Here is a 23,852-nt window from a genome sequence, read left to right as displayed (position 1 = left end):
AAAATACATACGAATCGGTCGTGAGAACGCGTTGTCTACTCCACTTTCCGGAGCAATGTTCCCAGTTTTATGTCCATCTAATGAAGGGTGTGACAGCTAATCCCACGGCCTGACTGTGAACTGAAAAGACCTATTCACATCGAAACGCAGATAAAGAGAATGATTCTGGCAGAAAACAGATTCGTCATGAGTATAAAATGACTCTGGGTGAGAACAGCAACACCCGAGACGTCAGAAAGCATTCGTCTGATCAGTCCTCCCGTTTTCACTCAAACAGATGGAGTCTGTATACGATGGAACTGATAAAATGCGATAGCAGCTAAGGAAAGTTTCCACTAGTGCTGACGCCAAACGCATGCTCTGTAAATAAAATGAGTAAACATTGCATCTCCACTCACTCATGACTAATCTAGTTGCGTCAAACAAACACACACAAATACTCTTGGTTTCCATGGCTGCTGTTGGCACTGCGCTTTCACTGGAGATCCTTGGCACTGAGTGACACAATGAGACGGACAAACTAAATTGCTTAATAGGAAACCCAAAACCAGTGCAGTGAGAGAGACCTGAGTGAAAACAGTCACACATGCCTGAGTGACCCCCTGCCAAACAATGACTCTGTGTCAGGCCAGCATGAGAGTTACAGCTGCTGCTGGAAACCTGCTGAAATCTTCTTCCACAAAACACTTTCACTTTATATTTTGTGTCAGGTAAGAGTTTTGTTTGTACCTGTGAGGTGTTCTGCAGTGGGTGTCACTCGACACTTCTTGAAGAAAGCATCTGTGTCTGAATCTACGACCAAGAGTGAAGTGTTGTCACCCCCGGCTTTAATAGCGGCCACCACCTCAGCATGCTGCTTCCCCTCCACCAAAACCCCGTTGACCTGAAAACAAACAATGACACACCTGATGAATACACAACTATGCTGCCTTCACGTGCTCTGGTATCAAATTTATTTTCAGAATTTCCCAGTAGTAAATACGACTTGAGAGGCCGTTCACGTCCAATTTCCGATTAGGAAACTCATATTTACGATAATTCAGAGAGCACGTGAAGGCAGCATTAGATAATACCAATTTAGGTCGACCGATTACCAAGCAATGCTTAATTTTGTTCAGTCTGTGGTGAAAAAACACAGCATTAGCAATTAAAGAAAAAATAACACTTAAGCAAAACATGGTCAGGTCAAAGTGTCAAAATAATTTTTGGTCCCAAATTTTTATAAATTTTACCGGTAGTCCACTGTACGAGTAATTTTTTGGGTATTATATGTCACAGTTTACTTTATTTTGCTATCCTCACTTATGTAAATGAACTATAGTTTCCTGCACTCACTAGCAAAAATATATAAAAATTATATCTGAAATCATTTTTTATTTGACTGTAGTTCACCTCAAAAAGAAAATTCTGTCATCATTTATTCACCCTCGTGTCGTTCCAAACCCATTTTTAAGACTTTTATGAAAGTCTATTCCACTATAATGCTGATGCATTAAAAAGTTCATAAAGAGGTAAACGTAATCCATATGAATTAAATGGTTTAATCCAGTGTTTTTAATAATCCAAATATATTTTCTTTATTCATTTTAGTTAGTTCATTGTCATTTTTACAAGGTTTTGTTCTTTAAGAATTAAAGGTTTTATTTTTTTTATTAATTTTTAAAGTTTTAGTTATGAAGTTAAGCTAAATGAGCTAGCTGAGAGGGTTTTTTTTTAACATATTTTATTTTGGTTAACCTTTATTTTATTTTTTATAGTTTAGCATTAGTTAACTATATTAAGACTGGTTTATTGTCTTTATTCAGTATGACAAACTGCATTACTTTATGTTTTTATTCACATATAAGCATTGATCAGTGCACATACATAAAGCGATTGTGTCTCTTCAGAGGACTTGGATTTAATTATATTCACGATCCCTTTTTTACTTTATAGCTTAAACATTTTGGTTGTGTGGACTTTCAGTAGAGGGACAAAAATGATGAGAGAATATTACAAATATCTTCATTTGTGGTTCAAAGATGCACATAAGTTTTATGGGTCTGGAATTGTATCGGCTAAAACATTATGTAATCAAAATTAATCCAGTTGTACAATTCATCTGCATACATTATTCCAAAGTAAACAAGTATTAGATTTATTGCTTAATATTTTAAATAATCCACTCAAACAATGTCACCAAGCCATAATATGTTCCATCTGCGCCCCAACAATCATCCAGCTCCACTTTAATAAGTAAGTCCCTGCGTTTGTTCTTGTTGAATGTCCTGATTCTCTCAAGAATATCTCACATGTAAGAAAAGTCAGTTGGGAAAGTTTCATGTTGGCTTTAATTTAGTGCGTGGCATTCGGTTATCTCAAAAATAAATGCAGTTAAGTTAAGATACAGGAAATTTGTTTGCATTGCATTGTGGGATATTGTGTACAATATACTTTTTTTGTATACTACACACAGTAGGGTATCCACATATTCCATGCATACAAACTATTAAATACTATGCTAAGTATACAGCATACAACATAGGGGTGGGCGATTTTCACTTATCATCTCTATCGCAGTTACATGCTCACATGACATTTTTTATTTAGACTAGTATTAGTTATTTTGTGATATTGACACTGGTAACAAGAATTATGAAATTTCTATGGTATCAAAAATAAAGACCTTTTTTAAAGCAAAAATAACTATATTGTGATATATATATCATTACCGTGAAATAAAATTACTCACGATTTTGGTCATATCACCCACCCCTAATACAACATACTACATAAATAGCAGGAGTAGTTTTGTGGTATGAGTTTTATGCATCTCTAAAAATAGTCTGCGATTGAGATTTCATTATTTTAATTAAACTGTATTTTTTGGCCGTTACCCTAACTTTTATTTGCATTATTTACATCTTCATTGTTCCAACAAAGAAACTGTTTATCAAAGCAAGGATTCATTTTTCAATATTATCAGTCTTCTTTCCTGCTGTCTGAGGAAAGGATATCCTGTGTCTTTGAATCACAAACATTGAAGCATTACATATTTACCAAAAAAAAAAAAAAAAAAACTTTTCTGTGAACTGAATAGAGAGGAATGTCAAGGGCAAATCTGACTTTAAATATTTATTAACATGAAATATTCATAAACACTGATTTATTAAACATAAATAAATAAGAGCAAGAAGTCAATCTACGTTTCACTTCAGGTGGCATTTAAAGGAAAAGTTCACCCAGAAATGGAAATGCCATCATTCACTCTTCAGTTTTTCTGACCTAATATTTCATTTCCTCTTTCAAACACAAGGAATGCAGTGATTCATGCTGTCAAACTTCAAGAAGGACAAACCAGGAGCTCATTTTTTAGTAAGATTATGGATCATTTCACTCCTTTTTAGAGTTTGACAGCATCTCATTTTGTGTTTCACGCAACAGTGAAAATAATATGGGGTGTGAACCATATTAGAGTGTGTGATAAACACTAAATTTTCATGACTAAACTACACCTTGAAGAAGAAGAAAGGACAGTGCTGGCATGTTCAGATAGCTTTATGTGCGATGCCAGGCGCTCTGGGAACAGTCTATAGGTGGAATGAGGGTGTGTCTGTTAGTGGAGCTCAGGCCCGGGGAGGAAACGGACAATGTGCGCTCAGCAGGAACAATAGCAGCCTGTCCAACACAAAGAGCCCGGCTCACAGTAGGAGGCCTGGAGGCCCCTCTGGGACAACTTCCATCGCTCTCCTCCCTCTGCTTCCTTCCCTCCCCTCACTTGTTCACTGGTGGCCCTTCTGTGGCTCTCGCTCCGGAGGAAGCGGCCAAATTCAAGACTTACAACTCGACAGAGAAAACCTTACAGAAATATACACCTACTCGTGGTTTATTTTCGGTATTATTTACTTTGTCTACAAAATTATTACATATCTGAATACATTCAGGAACAAAACACCATTGTGTGCTGCTCGGAGACAAACAGCAGTTCTGCCGTGAATTTGTTTGGAACTATTATTGTTTGCAAAACTAGAGCAATATTGACAATACTGTGCCTAAAATGTAAGTTACTCAGTATTAATTGTTTGTTGATACAAAACATAGTTGTGTTGGTCAGGCAATTGCATAACATAAATATTATATATAAAGCTTGACCATATCATATTTAGGGGCATTTAACTTAAACCATTGTTTTTTCATGTTCATGCACAAGTCAGTTTTTTAGATTTAAAAAAATTCTAAAAATAGACATCCAAAATGAATATAGTCATGAAATAGTACATTTAATTAGATAATGCATAATTTACATATTTAAACATACTATAACATCTCAGAAAAGTTGTAATGCAAAACAGTTGTCTTAATGTACTGTGATTAATCAACTGGGGAAGAATATAGTATATGTACACATATTAGTTACATTTTGTGGTAACACTTTAGTATAAGGACCAATTCTCACTATTAACTAGTTTCTTATTAGCATGCTTATTATTAAAATATTGGCTGTTTATTAGTATGTATAAAGTACATATTTTGCATGAGCATATTCTACATCCCTAATCCTACCCAATACCTAAACTTAACAACTACCTTACTAACTATTAATAAGCAGCATATTAGGAGTTTACTGAGGCAAAAGTCAGAATTGGACCTTAAAATAAAGTGTGACCCAATTTTTTTTTTTATCCCATTCACCTGTGGTGTTATTTTGGCGGTCTGACAGGGATTTGTAAAGCACAATTCTATACAAAGTTCAAACGGGTCACGTTACGATGCACTTGGTCATCACTGCCCTGTTTATTACACAAGTGTTTTTCATGGCAGTACTTAATCAGAAAGAGTTGTGCAAACCTAAAGTTGTATCAGTGCAGAAAACCAATCACATTTTTCTATTTAGTCACAGTCTGGAGTCCTGAAAACATAAATCTAGCCGAATGTGTGTTCAGACTTACAACTGATATGATGTACTGAACACATTCACAAAATCTGAAATGTAGTAGTAATATGATTATTGAGTGATGCTCTGCTATTGTTTGCTTATGTGATTTTTCTCACCAAAAGTTATGTAACCGCTCCAAAAATAATGGATTTTGGCCAAAGTCTAAAGAAAGCACCATGTGTATCCGAATAATGAAATTCCAAAGTGGACTACAACGATCTTACCTGTATTAACCGGTCTTTGGGCCTCAGGCCGGATCTCTGTGCTGGCGAGTCGTCATCTATAGCTCTGATGTACTGGCCAGGTCTGGACTTCTCACTGTGCAGGTTAAAGCCGAAGCCATTGGGGCCTTTCTCAATGACACATAGCCGGGGTCTGAGCTGGGTCTTTAAGTCCTGCAGGACAGATACAACACAACATCAGCACAATGAAACAAAAGCATGTGCCACTGGAATGCAGGAAGTTTGGAGTCTGAATGCCTGTGCCCTTCATCTTATAGGATATCATCTTATATATTATCTTAAAGAGCAGAAATCCTTAACTTCAGAATCCTAGAAGGCCTCTTTAAAACCTGAGGCCGGTTATATAAACTGCTTAGTATAGTCTTACAGGTCATCCGATGTTTGTAACTTTTTTAAGTCAGTTACATAAAAAGGTATACTGGTCTAATTTGAATAGAAAAAGTAAGACTCTTATCCCTTGACTAACTGCTATCTGGTCAAACTAGTTCTTAAGACACAGTGTTAACATATTGTCTGCGTTATGCAATTGCCCTCAGACCAAATCCAAATGACCACAATTATATTGCATAAGACACAAAAAAGAACACTTAATGCCTAATTTTCACGTGACTGTCATTTGACTGAGAACCTCTCCTTTGTTAAAAAAAGATCACCTTGGCAGACACCTAATGTTTTCAGACACCTAATTGCTTGTTATATACAAATAAAAATAAGGTTACACTTTATTTTAAGGTATACTTGCTATAGTGTAATTATGCATTTAAGTACTGAGTAGTATTAATTAACTACATATACTTACTATATGGTTAAGGTTAGGATTAGGGTTTGGCTTAGGGTTAGTTGCATGTAATTTATAGTTATTATAATAGCATGTACATGTAACATGCAACAAGAACACAATAAAATAAAGTGTTACCAAAAATAAAAATGCATTATTGTTTAAATTTATATTAAATTTATATCATAGTTTTTTTATGTGTGTTTTTTTTGAGCAACCCTAAGTAGGACTTAAGTACATCTTCATATGTAATTTCAGTCACACTTTATTTTAAGGTCCAATTCTCACTATTAACAAACCAGTAACTAGGATGTTTGCCTCAATAAACTCCTAATTTGCTGCTTATTAATAGTTAGTGACCCATTTGAACTTTGTATATAATTCTGCTTTACAAATCCCTGTCAGACCGTTAAAATAACAGCACAGGTAAATGGGATAAAAAACAAATGTGTCACACTTTATTTTAATGTCCAATTCTGACTTTTGCCTCAGTAAACTCCTAATATGCTGCTTATTATTTAGTAAGTTTAGGTATTGGGTAGGGTTAGGGATGTAGAATATGATCATGCAGAATATTTACTTTATATATATTTTAATAATAGGCATGCTAATAAGAAACTAGTTAATAGGGAGAATTGGTCCCTAAAAAGTGTAACCGTAATTTCATAATTACTTTTATTGTTTTATGGCAAATGACAAATATACCAACAAGCATTTATGGTAAAATAAAAGATAATTTCTATTATATTTAAATTTGTATATCACATATTTGTAATTAAAATATTGATGCAATTTAGTGCATTTAAAATATATCAACTAAAAATGTAATATCGAATAACTACATTTAAAATTATAATCAGGTACTTTACACGTGCTTTAATATGTTAGTCAACACATCAAGTGTATGTGTCTTTATAAAATTACAAAAGATCATTAAAACATAGGAATTTAAAATTTATTTAAAAGTTTTTAAAAGGGTACTTAAGTGTCAAAAAGTCATGAAAAAGTGGATTTTTATTCCATTATTTTATATGATCTGCAAGTACAGTTCATTAAATTATTTTGAATCAAATTTGTATTGCTATTTTCTTGTCTTTTAAACATACAGAACAACAACAGGCAAACGGACATACAACAATAAGTGGAAGATGAAATAAATATTTTTAAATAAACATATCTGAAATAAATAAATAAGATAGACTTGTCAGTTAAGACTGGGAATGAAACTAAGAGCACATTCAACACAATTAAGTGCACTTCATTTTCATAAGGGCTCCAGTCCTGTCTGCTGGGGTGTGCTGCTGGACAGAGGAATAGACCCAGACAGAAGGATGTTTTCCCTTTGTCCCGAATGTGATGGAAGTGGACAGCACACAGGATGAGGTCACCTGATTATGAGCCGCCCCTCACTGTTCTCATACGGCACACGTACAGCGCATTGTCATCCAGGAAAATAACACCCTTCCGCTCTGTTCAGCAAGTTGGGTCTTTTTATAGTTTTTCAGACAGTGATTCAAACTACTATTAGTGTATAGTGCGATGTTGATTATATTTAGCCTAGAGGACCTTACAATGAAAAAAAAAACAGATTTCAACACAGGCAGTTTCGCAATCACAGCCTTACTCGTAAGGGGAAACAATTTCACTTTCCTAGTTGGTACAATAAACCTAAGTCAGGGTAGGCGTCATATATAGTTTAACATAAACAAAAATGAGGCTGTGAGGGACTGTCTGTGCAATATCATACTTTTCTGTTTGACAAATATATGCAATATAATATAAGCAATAGTAAGAGTGAAAACAGGATGAACAATTACAAATAAGCACATAAAACACATCCCAGCATTCTCACTCTTACACACAGCGTTACGGCAAGCATTTCCTCTCTGTTGGGCTCAAGCGCAGGAAGAGCTGGACTTCCTGTGGACCACACCTGCTTTCCACTGTCAGAACCAATGCGGAACACCACCCGCCTTCATCCACCCTAAAGCACAGCACAACTCACACGCTCCATCGTAGGGCCGTCAACCCGGCGCTCTGCCTTGGGCGGTGCTCTGAGGATGGGCGGACATTGTGTAGACGAATCAGTCTGTGAGGGGTGTAACTATAACGTTTTAAAGGGTTAGTTCACCCAAAAATGAAACTTCTGTCACTAATTACTCATCTTCAGAACACAAATTAAGATATTTTTGATGAAATCTGAGAGCTCTCTGACCCTCCATAGACAGCAACACAACTACCATGTTCAAGGCCCAGAACGGTAGTAAGGGATTGTTAAAATAGTCAGCGGTTCAACCGTAATGTTATGAAGCTACAAGAATACTTTTTGTGTGCAAAGAAAACCAAAATAATGACTTTATTCAACAATTTCTTCTCTTCCGTGTCAGTCCATAACACAACTATAACAATAACGACAGAAGAACGATATCGAATGTTTTTTTTTTTTTCTAGCTAATGAACGATAAAACATTGACAGCCAATCAGAATCCACACATCTTTCGGGAGCTCAAGCGTTTAAAGCAGCAGATGACAAAACTGCACACTTACAGTTTAATATACAGAACTGTATCGTTCATTGATCTATCCATCCATTCGCTTTTAGAGAGTCATTCATTTAGGGCTGAATGATCTGGGGAAATTTTGGTGTGATTTTTCTGAGAAAAATTATGATTGCCATTTGAACTGTGATATAACATATTTAACATGCCTTATTGCTGTTGCTTTGGCATGCACTAAATATCAGATAAAAAAATCTCTCCACTTCAGTTATCATAGGATATATTCACTGATCTTTACACATTCAATATGACTAAATATGACTATCATTATTACAATAAATATTATCACTGTTGTAATAATACTATTGACTTTTTTAATAAAACATTTACTAAAAATAATTTTATTTTACAGAATAATAGTATAATAGTAACATTTATGCCTTTCTTTCATTTTTTTTTTTTTATTTGTTAAACCATCAAGCTTTTATTTTGGCACAAACCAACAGGTAGTGAAGCTTCTCCTTTGTGGGTAATAGATTTATAAACGGCTCTCATTTCTAATCTGTTGAAATGGCTGAGCCTCATTGTGTTTCCAGATGCATGTTATAAGAGACCCAAACTCGTGCAGAGATTGGGTTTACGTGGAGTAGCCAGAGTTTACTGTGAGATGCTGAACCCCCAGATCATGAGCTGCTCACGTGTAAATGAACACTGTGCCACTGTGCTTATTTTTATTTAATTAAATCGTAACAATCTGATAATGTTACTAAGCCATATCACAATTTTTATAAATCATCTAAGCCGAATTGAATGACTGATGACATTTAATTTTTGGCAGTATATGCTCTGCTGCTCTATCCCTAATGCACGCCGGGCCACCGGCCACATCATCAATTCAACAGAGGATGTGTTGTGCATCCCATGCGGAGGAATCTCAGAGAGGGCATGGCATCTGAGGAATCTGCTGCAATCACAAAAGCCTGTCCATCTTGTGAGGAGGAACCATTGAAATGAAAATGGGATGAACCAAGGTTTGGCTTCGACAGAACATCCTGTGTGCACAACCGCGGCCTTGACCTGAGATCAGCCCGGCCAACCCGACACAATCACTGCAACTGCCAACACCAAAAGCTCTTACAAATATGGAGGTAATTAGTACGAGCCCGGTCTCATGAAAATGTGTATAAATAGTACGCCAAATAAAAACGAGTCGTGGCCAAAAATATCCGCACCCTTGCAATTCTGTCAGAAAATTCAACCCTTCTCTCAGAAAATTGTTGCAGTTGCAAATGTTTTAGTACTTTTTGGGGGGGGGGGGGGGGGGTTTGCATTGGAACACAAACAAACAGACAAAAAATGTCAAATCTGATACAATTCCACACAGAACCCAAAAAAATGCACTGGACAAAATTATTGGCACCCTTAACTTAATATTTGGTAGCACCCTCTTTGGAAAAAATAACTGAAATCAGTCGCTTCCTGTAACCATGTATGAGTTTCTTACATCTCTCTACTGGAATTTTGGACCATTCTTCTTTGAAGGATGCCTTCTCCCAACTGCTGTTTTGAGATCTCTCCAAAGATGTTCTATGGGATTCAGATCTGGACTCATTGCTGGCCATTTCAGAACTCTCCAGCGCTTTGTTTGTAACCATTTCTGAGTGCTTTTCGAAGTGTGTTTCGGGTCATTGTCCTGCTGGAAGACCCATGACCTCTGGTGGAGACGCAGCTTTCTGACACTGGCCACTGCGTTGCGCCCCAAAATTCTTTGGTAATCATCAGATTTCATGATACCGTTCACACAGTCAACCCCAAAACATCTTTGAACCTCCACCATGTTTGACTGTAGGGTCTGTGTGCTTTTCTTTGAAGGCCTCATTTCTTTTTCTGTAAACAGTGCCATGATGTCCTTTACCAAAAAGCTCTACTTTTGTCTCATGTGTCCACAGTACGTTCTCCCAGAAGGATTGTGGTTTTGTCACATAAAGTTTTGGCAAACTCCAGTCTTGCTTTTTCATGCCTTTATGTCAGCCATAGCGTCCTACCATAGCGTCCCTTTTCATTCAGATGGCGACGGAGAGTGTGAGCTGACACTGTTGTACCCTGTGCCTGCAGAACAGTTTGAATTTGTTTAGAAGTTAATCAGGGTTCTTTATCCACCATTCAAACAATCCTTTGTTGTAATTTTTCATTAATTTTGCTCTTCCGTCCACGTCCAGGGAGGTTAGCTACAGTGCCATGGGCTGTAAACCTCTTGATGATATTGCGCACAGTGGACACAGGAACATTAAGATCTCTGGAGATGGACTTGTAGCCTTGAGACTGTCCATGTTTTTCCACAATTTTTTCTCTCAAATCCACAGACAACTCTTTACACTTCTTTCTTTTCTCCATGCTCAGTGTGACACACAACACAAAGGTTGAGTTAACTTTTGTCAACTGGTTGCAAGTGTGATTACTATATTGCCCACACCTGTTACTTGCCACAGGTGTGTCTAAATACAAATTACAGGAGCATCACATGCTTGAAAAGCATTTATTTCTTACAATTTTGTCCAGTCCATTTTTGAGTTCTGTGTGACATTTTATCAAGTTTGACTTTTCTTCTCTGTTTTTTTGTGTTTTTGCAGTGCAAACAAAAACAATTGCATTTTCTGGCAGAATTGCAAGGGTGCCGATATTTTTGGCAGTTTTCATGTTCATATGATACCAAATTTGTTGGCGCGCATATGATACGCAGTTTTCGCGTACATATGATACGCATCTACCCCACACCTTAATCCTACTTATTTTGGGTTGCATTTCTACATGCAGTTTACTGGGCGCCCAGTGAATTGTGTGTGAATGAAACACATCTGAGGTTGAATCAGTCAAAATCCAAGAAAATATCCAAAATACAAAAGTAAACGCCGAAACTGAAAAAATTACATATACTGTTTCACAACATCCAAATCAAGAGTCCTGACCTCAAAAGCACAGACATGACATGCTGTGATATGAAACAGGCTGTTCAAGCAAGATATGCAATGGAAAAATATCAAAAGACAAAAGAAACCACCTGGAAAAAAGAATCACAATACCTTTCCCTTTTCATTTTGTCTTATTGTCAAAATTATTATACCCTGCAAATGCACATTAGACAGACCAACCAGAAAATTAGCTTTTTTATGCTACATTAGAACTAAAGAATAAAAATTGAGACCATTGTTGCATACATAATACTTACATAGTAAATAGCTGTCTGCGGTCATAGTTGCTAAATGAACCTATATTAGCATATATTACACAACATTTCAAGTAGATGTTTTTGCACAGCCATTCAAGCCAATTCTGCAGTTTCCAAAGTGTCCATGAACATTTTCTCACAGCTGTAAATTTCATGACATAGCAAGATTGTATTTTGTAAACTGAGTCAGCTGATTTGATGTTAGAGAAGCTGATCTAAAGTCTGAAGTGTGTTTCCTGACTCTCATGCTATACATTGCCAGAAATGCAGACGAGTGGAAATAAACTAGATAAAATATATAGTTCATGCTTGCCTATTTTATATGTATAAAAATGTTGTATGTTTAAGAAACAATTTATTGTGAAACACTTCTTGTTGACTGGTGATCAACAAGATTGCTTGTTGCTTGATAAAGGATTGCTCAGAAAATTACATAACATAGTAGACACAATGAATCATAAAGCCCGAAACCAGCTTTAATTATTAGCTTTGCATATTCAAATGACTGTACCCGATACTATGCAGGCATGTAGCTTTGACTAGGCAAACATTTAGCAAAGGAGCGCTAGTATGAAGCCGCATGTTTAGAATGTGACAAGCTTATCAAATACAATTATACAATCAATTATACATCAATGATATTTCTGACACCCCTACATTGCTTACAATACTTGAAAATACATTCCAGGGGGTTTACGCCCCATCTTAGCCATGAGGCTATTCTGCGTTGGGTTTGCATGTTCTCCTCGTATTGATGTGGGTTTCCTCCAGGAGCTCCGGTCTCTCCCACAGTCCATGACTAGACTATGAATATTTGAGTGTGTATGTTAGCCCTGTGATGGATTGATCATCCATCCTGTGCTGGAGTGTCCAATCCTGCTCCTGGAATGCCAATATACTGCAGAGTTCAGCTCCAACCTGCCCAAACACGCCAGCCTGGACGTTTCTGGTGATCCTGAAGACCTTGTTTTGCTGGTTTAGGTGTGTTTAATTAGGTTGGTAGCTAAACTCTGCAGGATAGTGGCCCTCCAGGAGCAGGATTAGATGCTAATTCAACTCAGATTGTTGGCAGAGACTCCAATACCTGAATTGGATTAGTCAGATAAGGGAGACATCCAAAAAGTTGGTGTGCCTCTATAAACAGGGTTGAAAAACACTGTAGAGTCTACTGTAGACACATATGCTAGATGGGTTATGATGACTATGTTCTCTGTGGGTTTTCTTATACAACAATCTTGACCAACAGTTTACTAGAATACACTTAAAAGTAAACCCTCTGACAACAAATATTTACACATAGCCCTAATATATAATTCCCTAGTGAACTTCCTGTCCACTATTGCACATAATTGCACATATTACAGTGGACTGATCTCCACATGGTGACTGTATGACACAAGTCATATCTGAGCTAAGATATAAAGGCTTGATAAGACAAATTACAGCTTCCACAAAAATTAAAGATCTTTTTCAACAAGGTGAAAATCATTTCCGTTCACAGCTTCATTTCATCCTATCAGGTCCAAAGTTCACCCATATTAGACTAAATGGCCTGCAAATGATCAACCTCACTGTCAGGCTTGCCCAGCTCTAGGCTACAAGACCAAAGATGACGTAAAACAAAAACAAACAGTGTGTGTTCATGAGTAAATAATGAACTCGTCCTCTTGTTCTTGTAGCAGGTATTACTGAACTCTCCCGGAATAGTATCAGAGCTATAGAATAGACAAACATGTCCCACAACTATGTCCTATTATGTCTTTAACTAAACTGCAGACAGAGTAGGGTCTATTCCTTCTCTCTGGGAGCGAATCTATCATTCTCCATTCCCTCAGCTTGTCTGAGTCCGAGCTTATGGGTATATCCTTTGGGGTATCCTGTAAGGGAGGAGTGTCTAAGGGAACATTTACACTAGTGTTATTGAGTCACTTAAGTGAAATTAGAATTGTCTCTTCCTAAATCTGGCTCATGACTGTATTCATGTTAATTATGCAACCATAAGGTTCTGACCCCATACACACACACAAAAAAAACCACAAAAAAAAACCAGTAAGGAAACAGCCTAAATTACACCGGAAACCCACTTGGGGTATCTCAGGGTTCGGTATATGGCCCCTTCTTCTTCTCGATAATGTACACTCTGTGGGACCAGTTATTTAATTAATTAGCTCATCCATCTCAACACACATTGTCTATAACTGGTCATGCTGCTGTGCTTGTAGCAGTGTCATTGGCCAGGGTGGAGATGATACTCTTTAATTTAAGGTTGGCAGTTTGCCATTTCCAGCCAGGCTTTACTAAAGAAAAGATTTGTATTATTGTCAGAGTAGCTGCTATCCACAAATGCCAAGAGGAAAAAACGCTCTCCATCTGCCCTTCCTTTGACCAGCCACCCAAAACCATTGACCTGTCTATGAGTGTGAGGTAGGTTTGGCCCAATGTCACAATAGAAAGACAAAATCTCCACCCTGGGCAGAGAATACACACACAAGCAATCCTTCTTCAGATTAACCTGCATCCATCCACCTCCATCTATACAGACTGTGTTTCAGGCCATACCACACAGAGACTGATGTTTGTTTATTAAAGGTACAGTGTAACTTGATCTCTAAATCATTGGCTTTCACACTGACAACAATGTAGCAGGTCAAAAAGCTACAAATCTAGGGCAGAATATTACTAGATGCTGGTGAATCAAACTGAGGTGGACCAATGAGAATAAAATAAATCTGTTTTGAACATTAAGATGAATTTGACCTGAGTTTCACCTAGTTTTGGTTCACAGGTGAACACCAGCTTTTGTAAAACTGGTTTCACCAACCAGACAAAACAATCTCTGATGTCAAACAGACCAAAAGCTCCATTGTGAAAGTGCCCGACCAAACCAGTCATCAGAAGTGAGAAGAGTTTGTTCCATAAACTTCTCAAGGAAAACCATTAACATGAAAAGAAAAGCTTTGCTGACCACACTAACTAACAGATACTTCTGCATATACAGAGAAAAACAAAATAATTTTAAGTGAGTGCAGCAACAAGTCCAAAAGTATTTCCTTTGTCTGGATCTTGAACTTCTTGGTAATTAAGAAGTCAGATCCAGTGTCAGATGTTCTTGTTCTTGTACTTGTTGTTGGTAGACTAAGAGTGGGAGCACTGCTCCTAGATTAGTGCTTACAGAAAGGGGAAGCGTGATATCTGCGCATCCTTGAAAAACAATCAGAGGAAACCACTCTCAGCTTGCTGGAGTGCCTGCTCTGCCAGTGGCTCCAAGAACAGATTCCCACAGACTGACTACAGCCTCTTTGAAGATCCCCTTTCAAAAACACCCTGATCACATGATCTTGTGAGTGTTTTCATTATAAATGTGATTATATTCAATATCCCAAAATCAAAATATAAAAACAATTCATGTAAAAAAGACTACATTTAAAACAGAACGAAACCCATAATTCCCACAGTTTTTCCACAATTTTGATGAACTGATTTTCCATTAATTTTCAGATTTTTATAAAGAAAAAACAAATCTAGCAATTAAATATTTTAGTGCTTAGCATAATTAGAATTATGCATAATTACATTGAATATGAACAACATATTGGCAATGATTTTGCTGGATATATAAAATTAAGCAATGCCATAAGCATTTTAATGATTAAAAAAAACATTTTTATTTGGTGATTAATTCTTAAAGACGGCATCATTACACTGGTTTTGTGACCTGAAGGACAGGATCTGTAATAAGACAGGTATTTGAATAATGTGTGTGATTCAAACTTTAGTAACAAAATGGCATTAGAGTCAAAAAGTGGGAATAATTTCTGTGAATCAGTTCAAACTGGCCATTTGTGAATGGCTTAAAAATTCTACCATTTTTTGTCATCACTTGAAAATTGTCATCACTTGCATTTTTCATATATTAAAATGTTTTAGTAAAAACATAAGCGGGTAAATACTGCAGTTCATTGTCATGTATTGTTACATTGGTACATACAAATGAAAGTGATTATATATATTTTTAGTTTTAGTTTGTATTTATTAAAAAACAGCCTGGATTGGACAACTACATTTAATCTAATCTTAGTTCTAGTTCTTACATTCAATATTTTCAAAATAATATTAGCCCAGCCCTGCCTCCAGCATGTTTTTGAGAGGAAATGGCCATTTGGTCATGATGGCTCAAGGACGCCAAGTCCTTTTTGTGTCAGTTTGCTTTTACATAAAGGTAATATGCAGTAGATCAGGGGTCTTGTCTCGGTCACTGAGATTTCAGAGAAAATGTGCCTGGCCAGAGGATGACGTACCCCGGTTCTTCCTGACAGAGGAGTTACGCAAGAAACAACAGCTGACCTGGAGATTCACAGTCAATTTAACCCAACACAAAAGCACTTCCACGCAAGTAATTGCCTCAGAGAGAAGGCTTATGTAAGACCAGTCATCTGTGCATGATTGAAAAGCAGCCCTGCTATCCTCACGATTTCATTCCGACTTCCCCTCAAAGCAGCACAGGAAAGCAACAGGCTTTTACAATTAAAACTATGAGAAGAGTGATGTGGTGATCATTAACACATTGGAACACAGTCTGGGTTTCTCAGTTTATCTTTCAAATGCTCCTGCTGTAATACAAAAGTCAATTACAACTCTTGTATCACAAATGCAAAAAAAAGGAAACTTGCAACATCAGCAGGTTTAAATGATAGTTATTTAACCCAGAATAAACTTCTGTGTGAAGTCCTATGTGTAGTATGTCTTATAGTTGTAAAGAGATGACAGAAAATTATTTGGTGAAGCATAGGGAGCAGTAGCAGGACCTGAACTAACTGCTAGGCCACTGACGTGACTGTATTGTTTTAACTAAGGAGAAAATCAGTAAGCTTACATTTGTTTCACAAGTACTCACAAATACAAAACCTTTCAAAAATGTATCAGTTAGAAATTAAGGTGCTTTATTGTATTGATTGTGCACGTCAAATATTCAAAAGTAAAACTTAAGTGCTATTAAAGAGAGTAAACTTTCATGACAATGTCAACACAATTAAATAGAATGAAGCACTGAAAATGCAAATGTAAAATGAAAAGTTTTACTTTAAAGTACATTTTAAATCATTATTAATACATATTTCAAACATTTCATAATGTAATTATGAAATTACATATACCTCTGGTTTCACAAACAAGCCTTAGGCCTAATCCCAGACTAAAATGTAAGTCTGAGCTGTTTCAACTGAAAGAAACTTGCAATAACTGATCTTAAAATATGGCAGTGCTTTTGTTTTGTCTCAAGATGCACACCAGTATTTTAATTTTTTTCCCTAAGGCATGTTTATAAAAACTACTTAAATGTCCTAGTTGAACTATTGGTTTAACCTAAGCCCTGTCTGTGAAACCAGGCCATAAAAATGTACTTATGTCCCACTTAAGTGAGTCAAAAAAAATCAATTGGGTTCAAGTAATTGCATTTACAATAAATATAAACTGTAATGATCTTTTTGCAATTAAAATACAATTAAGAACCCAAATCATTACAATTAGTTCAAACTTAAGTATATTCTTTTTTTGCTGGGTACCATTTAGGTACTAACATGTACACTTCAGATAAGAATATGTTATTATTTATTATTATTTAGTCATTTAGCAGACAATTTTATCCAAAGCGACTTACAAATGAGGACATTAGAAGCAATCAAAGCCAACAAAAGAGCAACAACATGCAAGTGCTATTACAATATGTACTTTCATATGTACTATGCACTTTTAAGGTACTAATATTCACTCTTTAGGGGTAAATATGGTACAAAGGTGTACCTCATTCAAAATGACAACCCCAGTGACAGCTTGTGTACCTTTTTTCTCTGGGAGTGTATAGGTGATAAAGTGTTTGCTAGGCAGCGGTTGATAAGGTGTTCTGAGAGGCAGTTGACAGTCAGACAGATTAGATTTGATGGACAAAACCCTAGGGAAGCTCTAGGAGGAGTAACAATCACGTTTTTTAAGAAAATATATTAAATATTTTTATCATCAGCTATTGGAAAATATAGTACAAAAAGTACAGTTTTTTTGCAGCATAACTATAGTGGAGACTTATATTGTTTTAAGTACTGTATAGTTTAACATATCCACTCAACAATTTACTTTTCTTTCAGGCAGACCCCAAAATTGTCAATGTGACCCTCAGAGAAGCCATTCTCTCCTGGCGGCCCTCATCCATACCTGCCCTCACAGACTGTTTGGACTAGTGTATTTGCCACACAGGTGATCACTACAGGTGCAGAACACATCCACACACTGAGAGCACAATGCCAGAACGGCATTGTGGGTAATTTCGTTATGCAGATGACATGAGAATGAAAAGGGGGCCTTTTTTTGGCCTTTTTCCTCCTTGAGTAATGTGCAAATCATTATCATGAGAGCAGTACACACACACACACACACACACATACACAAAAGACAGTGTGGTTACAACCGTCTGAACAAAAAATAGAGCAATGCGTGAGAAAAACACAACAAGAGCTTTCTCAGACACCTGCACTTCATCTGAGCAAAATATCATCCTTTAGCTCTGAAACACAGACGATCTGTTCCCCAGGTGAGCCGCTTTAAATGACAGGTCACAATGTTCCTAACACATCCTGCAACTTGTGGTGTGAAATTGTGTTTAGGCTGAATGGAGTTGTTTGTCTTCTGTGAGAACCAACTGTCTTCCTGTGCTGGATGTCCTCCTCAACACGCCAGCCACCCACAGTTAGTGACTGAAGCACTAGGTATGTGTGATCTACCAAGTGCACTACAGTGTGTAGGTGTGTGTTTCACAGTTGTCATAGCACACTGTTATAATTGCTTGAGGAATACAAAGCAGTTATTTAACTGCACATATGGACCAAAAAAAAAAACAATTAAACTTAATTATTCGGATGTAATGAGACTTTTCTTTGAATAAAACATGACTAATAGAGACAAAGGTTAGGGTTAGGATTAGCTTTACAGTACCATGGTAAAGTGATAAACAATTACCATATGCATACACCATGTATTTGCATGATGCTCCAAGAGATTACCATGGAAGTATCATGGATGATGTAAAAAAGACCATATCATACTTTGTTAATGGCTTATGAAACAACTAGTTATTTCAGTGCTAGTATGTTGATATATTGTATAGGGGGCGTTACAATGCCACAGATGTGCCCAGATGTTTTGATTGGTGTTTAACAAGTACTTTTTCAATGATTGATAATTATAATATAACTTCCCTAGTGAAAAAGAGGTACACTTTTAGCATACCTTAAAAAAAGAATTAAACAAAACTAAACAAAAATGTGTTTTACTATAAATTTTTATTAAACACAATTAGCTGAATTGTTTAGAGTTCTTTTTAAGTTTCCCCCATTTAAGCAGAGCATCTTTATATATAATTTAATTACAGTATAATATACTTTAATGTAATTTATATTAATAATTGTCTTATGTTTATATTTGTTATTACACATTTGTAATGATGACGTAATTTAGTACATTTAAGATACATTTACTTTAAAAGTAATACTGAATACAACTACAATTAAAATTATAATCAAGTATTTTACATGTAGTTTAGTATGTAAGTCAACACATCAAAATAAGTGTATTTCAACAAAAAAATATTAATACGATTTAATAATGTACTTTGAGTGAAACTTTTAATTTAAGTGCACTTTTAAAAGTGTACTTAATTGAATTAAGAAACAGCCATGAAAGTGTCTCTTTTTAAGTGCACTTAAGTGGCCTTTTATTTAATTAATATTATATTGTCTGCAAATAAAAAAAAAAAAATCTACTTTTAAGATTTGAAGTACACCACAAGTGTTAAAAGTATACAATTAAGCACACTTCACAATGGTTTACATCTTTTATGTACATTAATAACACCATGGTAAATGATTATCATAATCATATATGATGTGTTTTTTATGATGCATTAAACTACACCGAATAATACAGAGGAACTAAGAATTATAGAATAGGCTACCGTAGTACTCTTTTCGGTTACACTTTATTTTGATAGTCCACTTAAGAGATTCTACTAACTATAAGTTCCCAATCGAAAAATTTTTATTGACGCGCGACCCACTCTCCCCTCAGCGCTTTGATCTGCCGGTGTGTTTACACGTGAGGATCATCAACACCCCTCATTTTCGAGCGGTTTGATCTTTTGGATTAAAAGAGAATACTGACGGCTTCAGATTAGACGCATCTGGCCCTGGCGTGTCAAGCTGGATTCTAAAAAATCTATGGAACGAGGTTATTCGCTCCAGTTCGCTCGTAGGTCACCTTGCTTCAGAGGTATTATTCACACTTCGGTACCGGACAACACATGTTCTTCGGTCCGGAGTACATACACTGCTTGCAAAGGTGCCGTGGAAACGGTCCCCTTAGTGAACAGCGAGTCGGGCTTTTACAGCCGATACTTCCTTGTTCCCAAGAAAGACGACGGCAGACCAATTCTCGATCTCAGACGTCTGAATCGGGCTCTCATGTGACGGCCGTTCAGAATGTTAACTTTGAAACATATCCTCATGCAAATTCAGCCCGAGGACTGGTTTCTGTCTGTGGATCTGAAAGATGCTTACTTTCATATCTGAATAATTGCCCCGTCACAGACTGTTTTTGAGATTCGCTTTTGAGGGAGTGGCCTATCAATACATGGACAGATGGGAATCCGCATACTGAACTACCTCGACGACTGGCTAATGCTAATTGATCGCTCACAGGTTGTTGTTGCTCAACCACCTAGAGCATTTGGGGTTGAAATGCGAGCTTGGATAACACCTGAACGTTCCCTGACTATCCAACGAGCGGCGGCGTCTTTCAAACTGGGGGCTTTGCGTCCCCTCAAAGCATTTCAGAGGATGCTCAGCCTTCAGCTCAGGCTGGGGCGCTCTGTACAATGGCAACCCGGCGTACGGCTCCTGGTCGACCCACGAGCGGTGCTTGCATATCAACTGCCTCGAAATCATGGCTGCAGCCTCCTCAGTTATTCCCCTGGGCCTGCTACACAGGCGGCCCCTTCAATATTGGCTAAAAATCCAAGCTTCATCCCACCAATGGTGCCTGGGTCACGTTTATGTCAAGGTAACCCATCGCTGCCTCAAAGCTGTAGCCCCTTAGACAACTCCTTGCCTGTTTCAATCAGGCGTACAGTTGGGGACGACCTCCAGAAGGAAGGATATCACGACAGATGCCTACAGCTCAGGCTGGAGTGCTCTGTACGAGGGCAAACCGGTGTCCGTCAAGCGAGTAGGTGACTTGCAAGCCCTGTTTGTCAGTGCTTCCTGTCTTGAGTTTGGACCCAATGACTGTAAGTCGTTCTTCGGCCATGCAGTGGCTATGTACCGTAGGTGCTCTCAACTCCGTTTAGAGCACAGGTTATCTCCCTTCTAGCCCTCCCCATTGCGGATGGTGAACAGGGACCTAACTTGTTGTGCCCAGTCCGGGCACTACGAGTGTACTTTGAGCGTTCTAAGTCTTTTAGACAAACAGAGCAGGTCCTTGTGTGCTTTGGAGGCCGCTCTAAATGGCTGCCGGTCACAAAGTAAGACTATCGCACTGGATAGTAGATGCTATCGCTCTGGCTTAAGCCTCAGCAGGAGTGCAATGCCCTATAGGTGTGAGGGCCCATTCCACCAGAGGAATGGTCGCCTACTGGGCCTGGTCCAGTGGAATCTCTATTGGGGAGATTTGTGCGGCCGCCGGCTGGTCGTCGCCGTCTACCTTTATCAGATTCTACAGTTTGGATGTCCCTTCCCTGCAGGCACGGGTGCTATCTACTTAGTGCTACTTTCTCCCTTCGGGCGGGTAAGGCTTATGACAAGCAGACCCCAGATACTTCTTGGGTCTCTTTATAGCTTGGACTCACGAGGCCCTCTCTGATCGTGCCTGAGCTGAGCTCGCGTGGGCAGGCTTAGTTCTGCTTCTGCTTATAGCACGGCGCTACTGGATGCGTTCCCCATTAGTAGTCGTCAATAAAAAATGATGACGCAACGGGAGTTCCCTTTCAATAGGGAACACTCCGTTTACTCACGTAACCTCAGTTCCCTGCGATAAGGGAACGAGCGTCGCGTAACTGGCCGTGCTATAACTGCACGTGAATCGATGGCTGTCGCTTCAGTCGTTGATTCTGATGAAATGGCGCGCTGGGCCAACTCCGCCTTCTGGTGGGCTCGAGCGCCATTGGTTTGTGCAGCTAAACAAATGTTAACAATTCAGGCTTCAGTAACAGAGTAAACAGGAGTTTCCCCATTAACAGTTGGCAATAAAAAATGACGACGCAACGCTCATTCCCTTATTGGATTACCATAGCATTACTTTGCAACTACATGTCAACTAACTCTCAGAGTAGACTGTGAGTAGGTTAGTTTAAGGGTTAGTAGAATAAGTTGACATGTTCTTGCAAAGTTTCTCATAGTCAATATGTTGTATGTTGTGGACCCATCAAAATAAAGTGTTAGGAGATATTAAGCTACTAATACTCTGATATTTGACATGTAGTTGTAAAGAGACTTGCTGTTAGTAGAATGGACTATCGAAATAAAGTGTTACTCTTTTCTCTGTCAGATAACTTATTTCATGAAAACTTGTGTTTTCCATACAAATGAGTATGGAACTTATAGGCTGCTGTATGTGTTACGGCAGGTATGGGCTACTTATAAAAAAACCCACTACAAGCTACTTAAACAAACAGCAGCTACTCACTAGCTATATTGTACTTCTAAAACTACCACGGTATTTTTGAATCAGAGCGTCAGTCAAAGCTCTGCCGGTCTCTCACCGTCTCCCAGCTCACGGATGTCCTGAGTTTCTCCTGCGCGGGAATGTGAAAGGGAATGATTTCTCCGTTCCTCGCCGGCACCGGCGGCGGCGTGTCGTCCCGCATCATCTCATCGCTGATCTCGGTCTCATCATCATCGCACTCGGGCACCGGAATGCCTTCCATGACAAACTCCTTCAAGCACTTCAGCTCGTGTTTCTTCAGCACCTGGTCGGTGTCTGCGTCCACCACTACGAGCTGCAGGCTCCCGGCGCTGGCGCGTATCCTCGCCACGACCTGCTGATGGCTGTCGCTCTCCACGCGCTCTCCGTTCACGAACACCAGCCTGTCGCCCGCGCGCAGACCGGACTGCTCGGCGGGGGAGTCGGGCTCCACCAGGCGGATAAACTGGCCGTTCTTGCCCTTCTCTCCGTGCAGATGGAAGCCGTATCCATTCTCGCCCTTCTCCAGGACGCAGAGACGCGGGCGCAGAGTCTGGCTGGGCATCACGCAAAGTCACCTGTTGATTTAATCTGACAAATAAATAGAAATTAAGGAAAAATGAGAGTCCTGCGCTCGGATATGCTCACGGATGAAGCATGTTAACCCGCTCGGCCTCAGTAAATGAAGGGATTTGTTGTTGATAAAGTATAAAGAGAAAGTTCTAGTGTTCGAGTGTTTGATCGGCAGCAAATCAGCATCCAAATCCAGCCCATGGAGGAGTGACTCTCTAGAACCTCCTCCTCCTCCTCCTGCTCTAATGGCTCTCTGCACTCATAAAATGAAAGAGTGACTTCTGTTATTTACTGTAATGCCATCAGCGCACAAATGTCACAAATCTCCCTCTGGAATTACCAGTTTTGGAAGTTTGAACTTTTAAAAAAAAATAAAAAATAATGTATTATCATGCATAAAAAATGTTATTTAAATATATATATACATATATATAACTGATTTATGCCATGTTAAATAATATAAATAAATGACAGCTGCAGTTATGGCTTCATTTCCTCCTGCCAAAGCCAAAAAAATGTTTCAAAATGTACACTTACAGAGACATCAGTGTGAAGATCTTGAGAAAACATGTGATATGAAGAAAATAAAGAAAAATCAAGGTAAGCAGAATATTTTCCTATCACTTATTTTCCAATGAAATAACATTTTTTTTAATCTTTTTTGTTATTTCTTGTGAGTACTTTTTGGGGTTTCTTGCCCTGTGAAGGAGCAGATGTGGACTACACATCAGAATTGACAAATCTGTCAATTTTATATGCTGCTGTATAGGAAACCAGGGCTAGTTGTCACATGGGTTGTATCTCAGGATATGAAACAAAATGTACAGCGCTCTCTCCACCCTCAATACCACGACTGAGGTTCCCTTGAGCAAGGCACCGAACCCCCAACTGACGCCGCAGC

At 38.1% G+C, this 23,852-nt stretch overlaps 1 protein-coding gene across 1 annotated transcript in view; it reads right to left on the bottom strand.

Annotated features, from left to right (window-relative positions):
* LOC306866020 (Na(+)/H(+) exchange regulatory cofactor NHE-RF1-like) overlaps positions 1 to 23,203 on the bottom strand; it is a 33,560-nt gene extending 10,357 nt beyond the window's left edge. Inside the window, exons 1-3 of the mRNA XM_079410963.1 lie at positions 22,458 to 23,203; positions 5,140 to 5,310; positions 730 to 883 (exon numbers count right to left, since the gene is read on the bottom strand). Of these exons, the coding sequence (XP_079267089.1) occupies positions 730 to 883; positions 5,140 to 5,310; positions 22,458 to 22,943 (811 nt within the window). The 5' untranslated portion in view covers positions 22,944 to 23,203. The remainder of the gene's footprint in view (positions 1 to 729; positions 884 to 5,139; positions 5,311 to 22,457) is intronic.
* Positions 23,204 to 23,852: the final 649 nt, after the last annotated feature.

The sequence above is a fragment of the Barbus barbus genome, assembly GCF_936440315.1.
Source record: "Barbus barbus genome assembly, chromosome: 4".
NCBI classification, from domain to species: Eukaryota; Metazoa; Chordata; class Actinopteri; order Cypriniformes; family Cyprinidae; genus Barbus; species Barbus barbus.
Note: the sequence above shows the minus strand (reverse complement) of the source record. Positions and strands in the feature narration are given on the sequence as shown.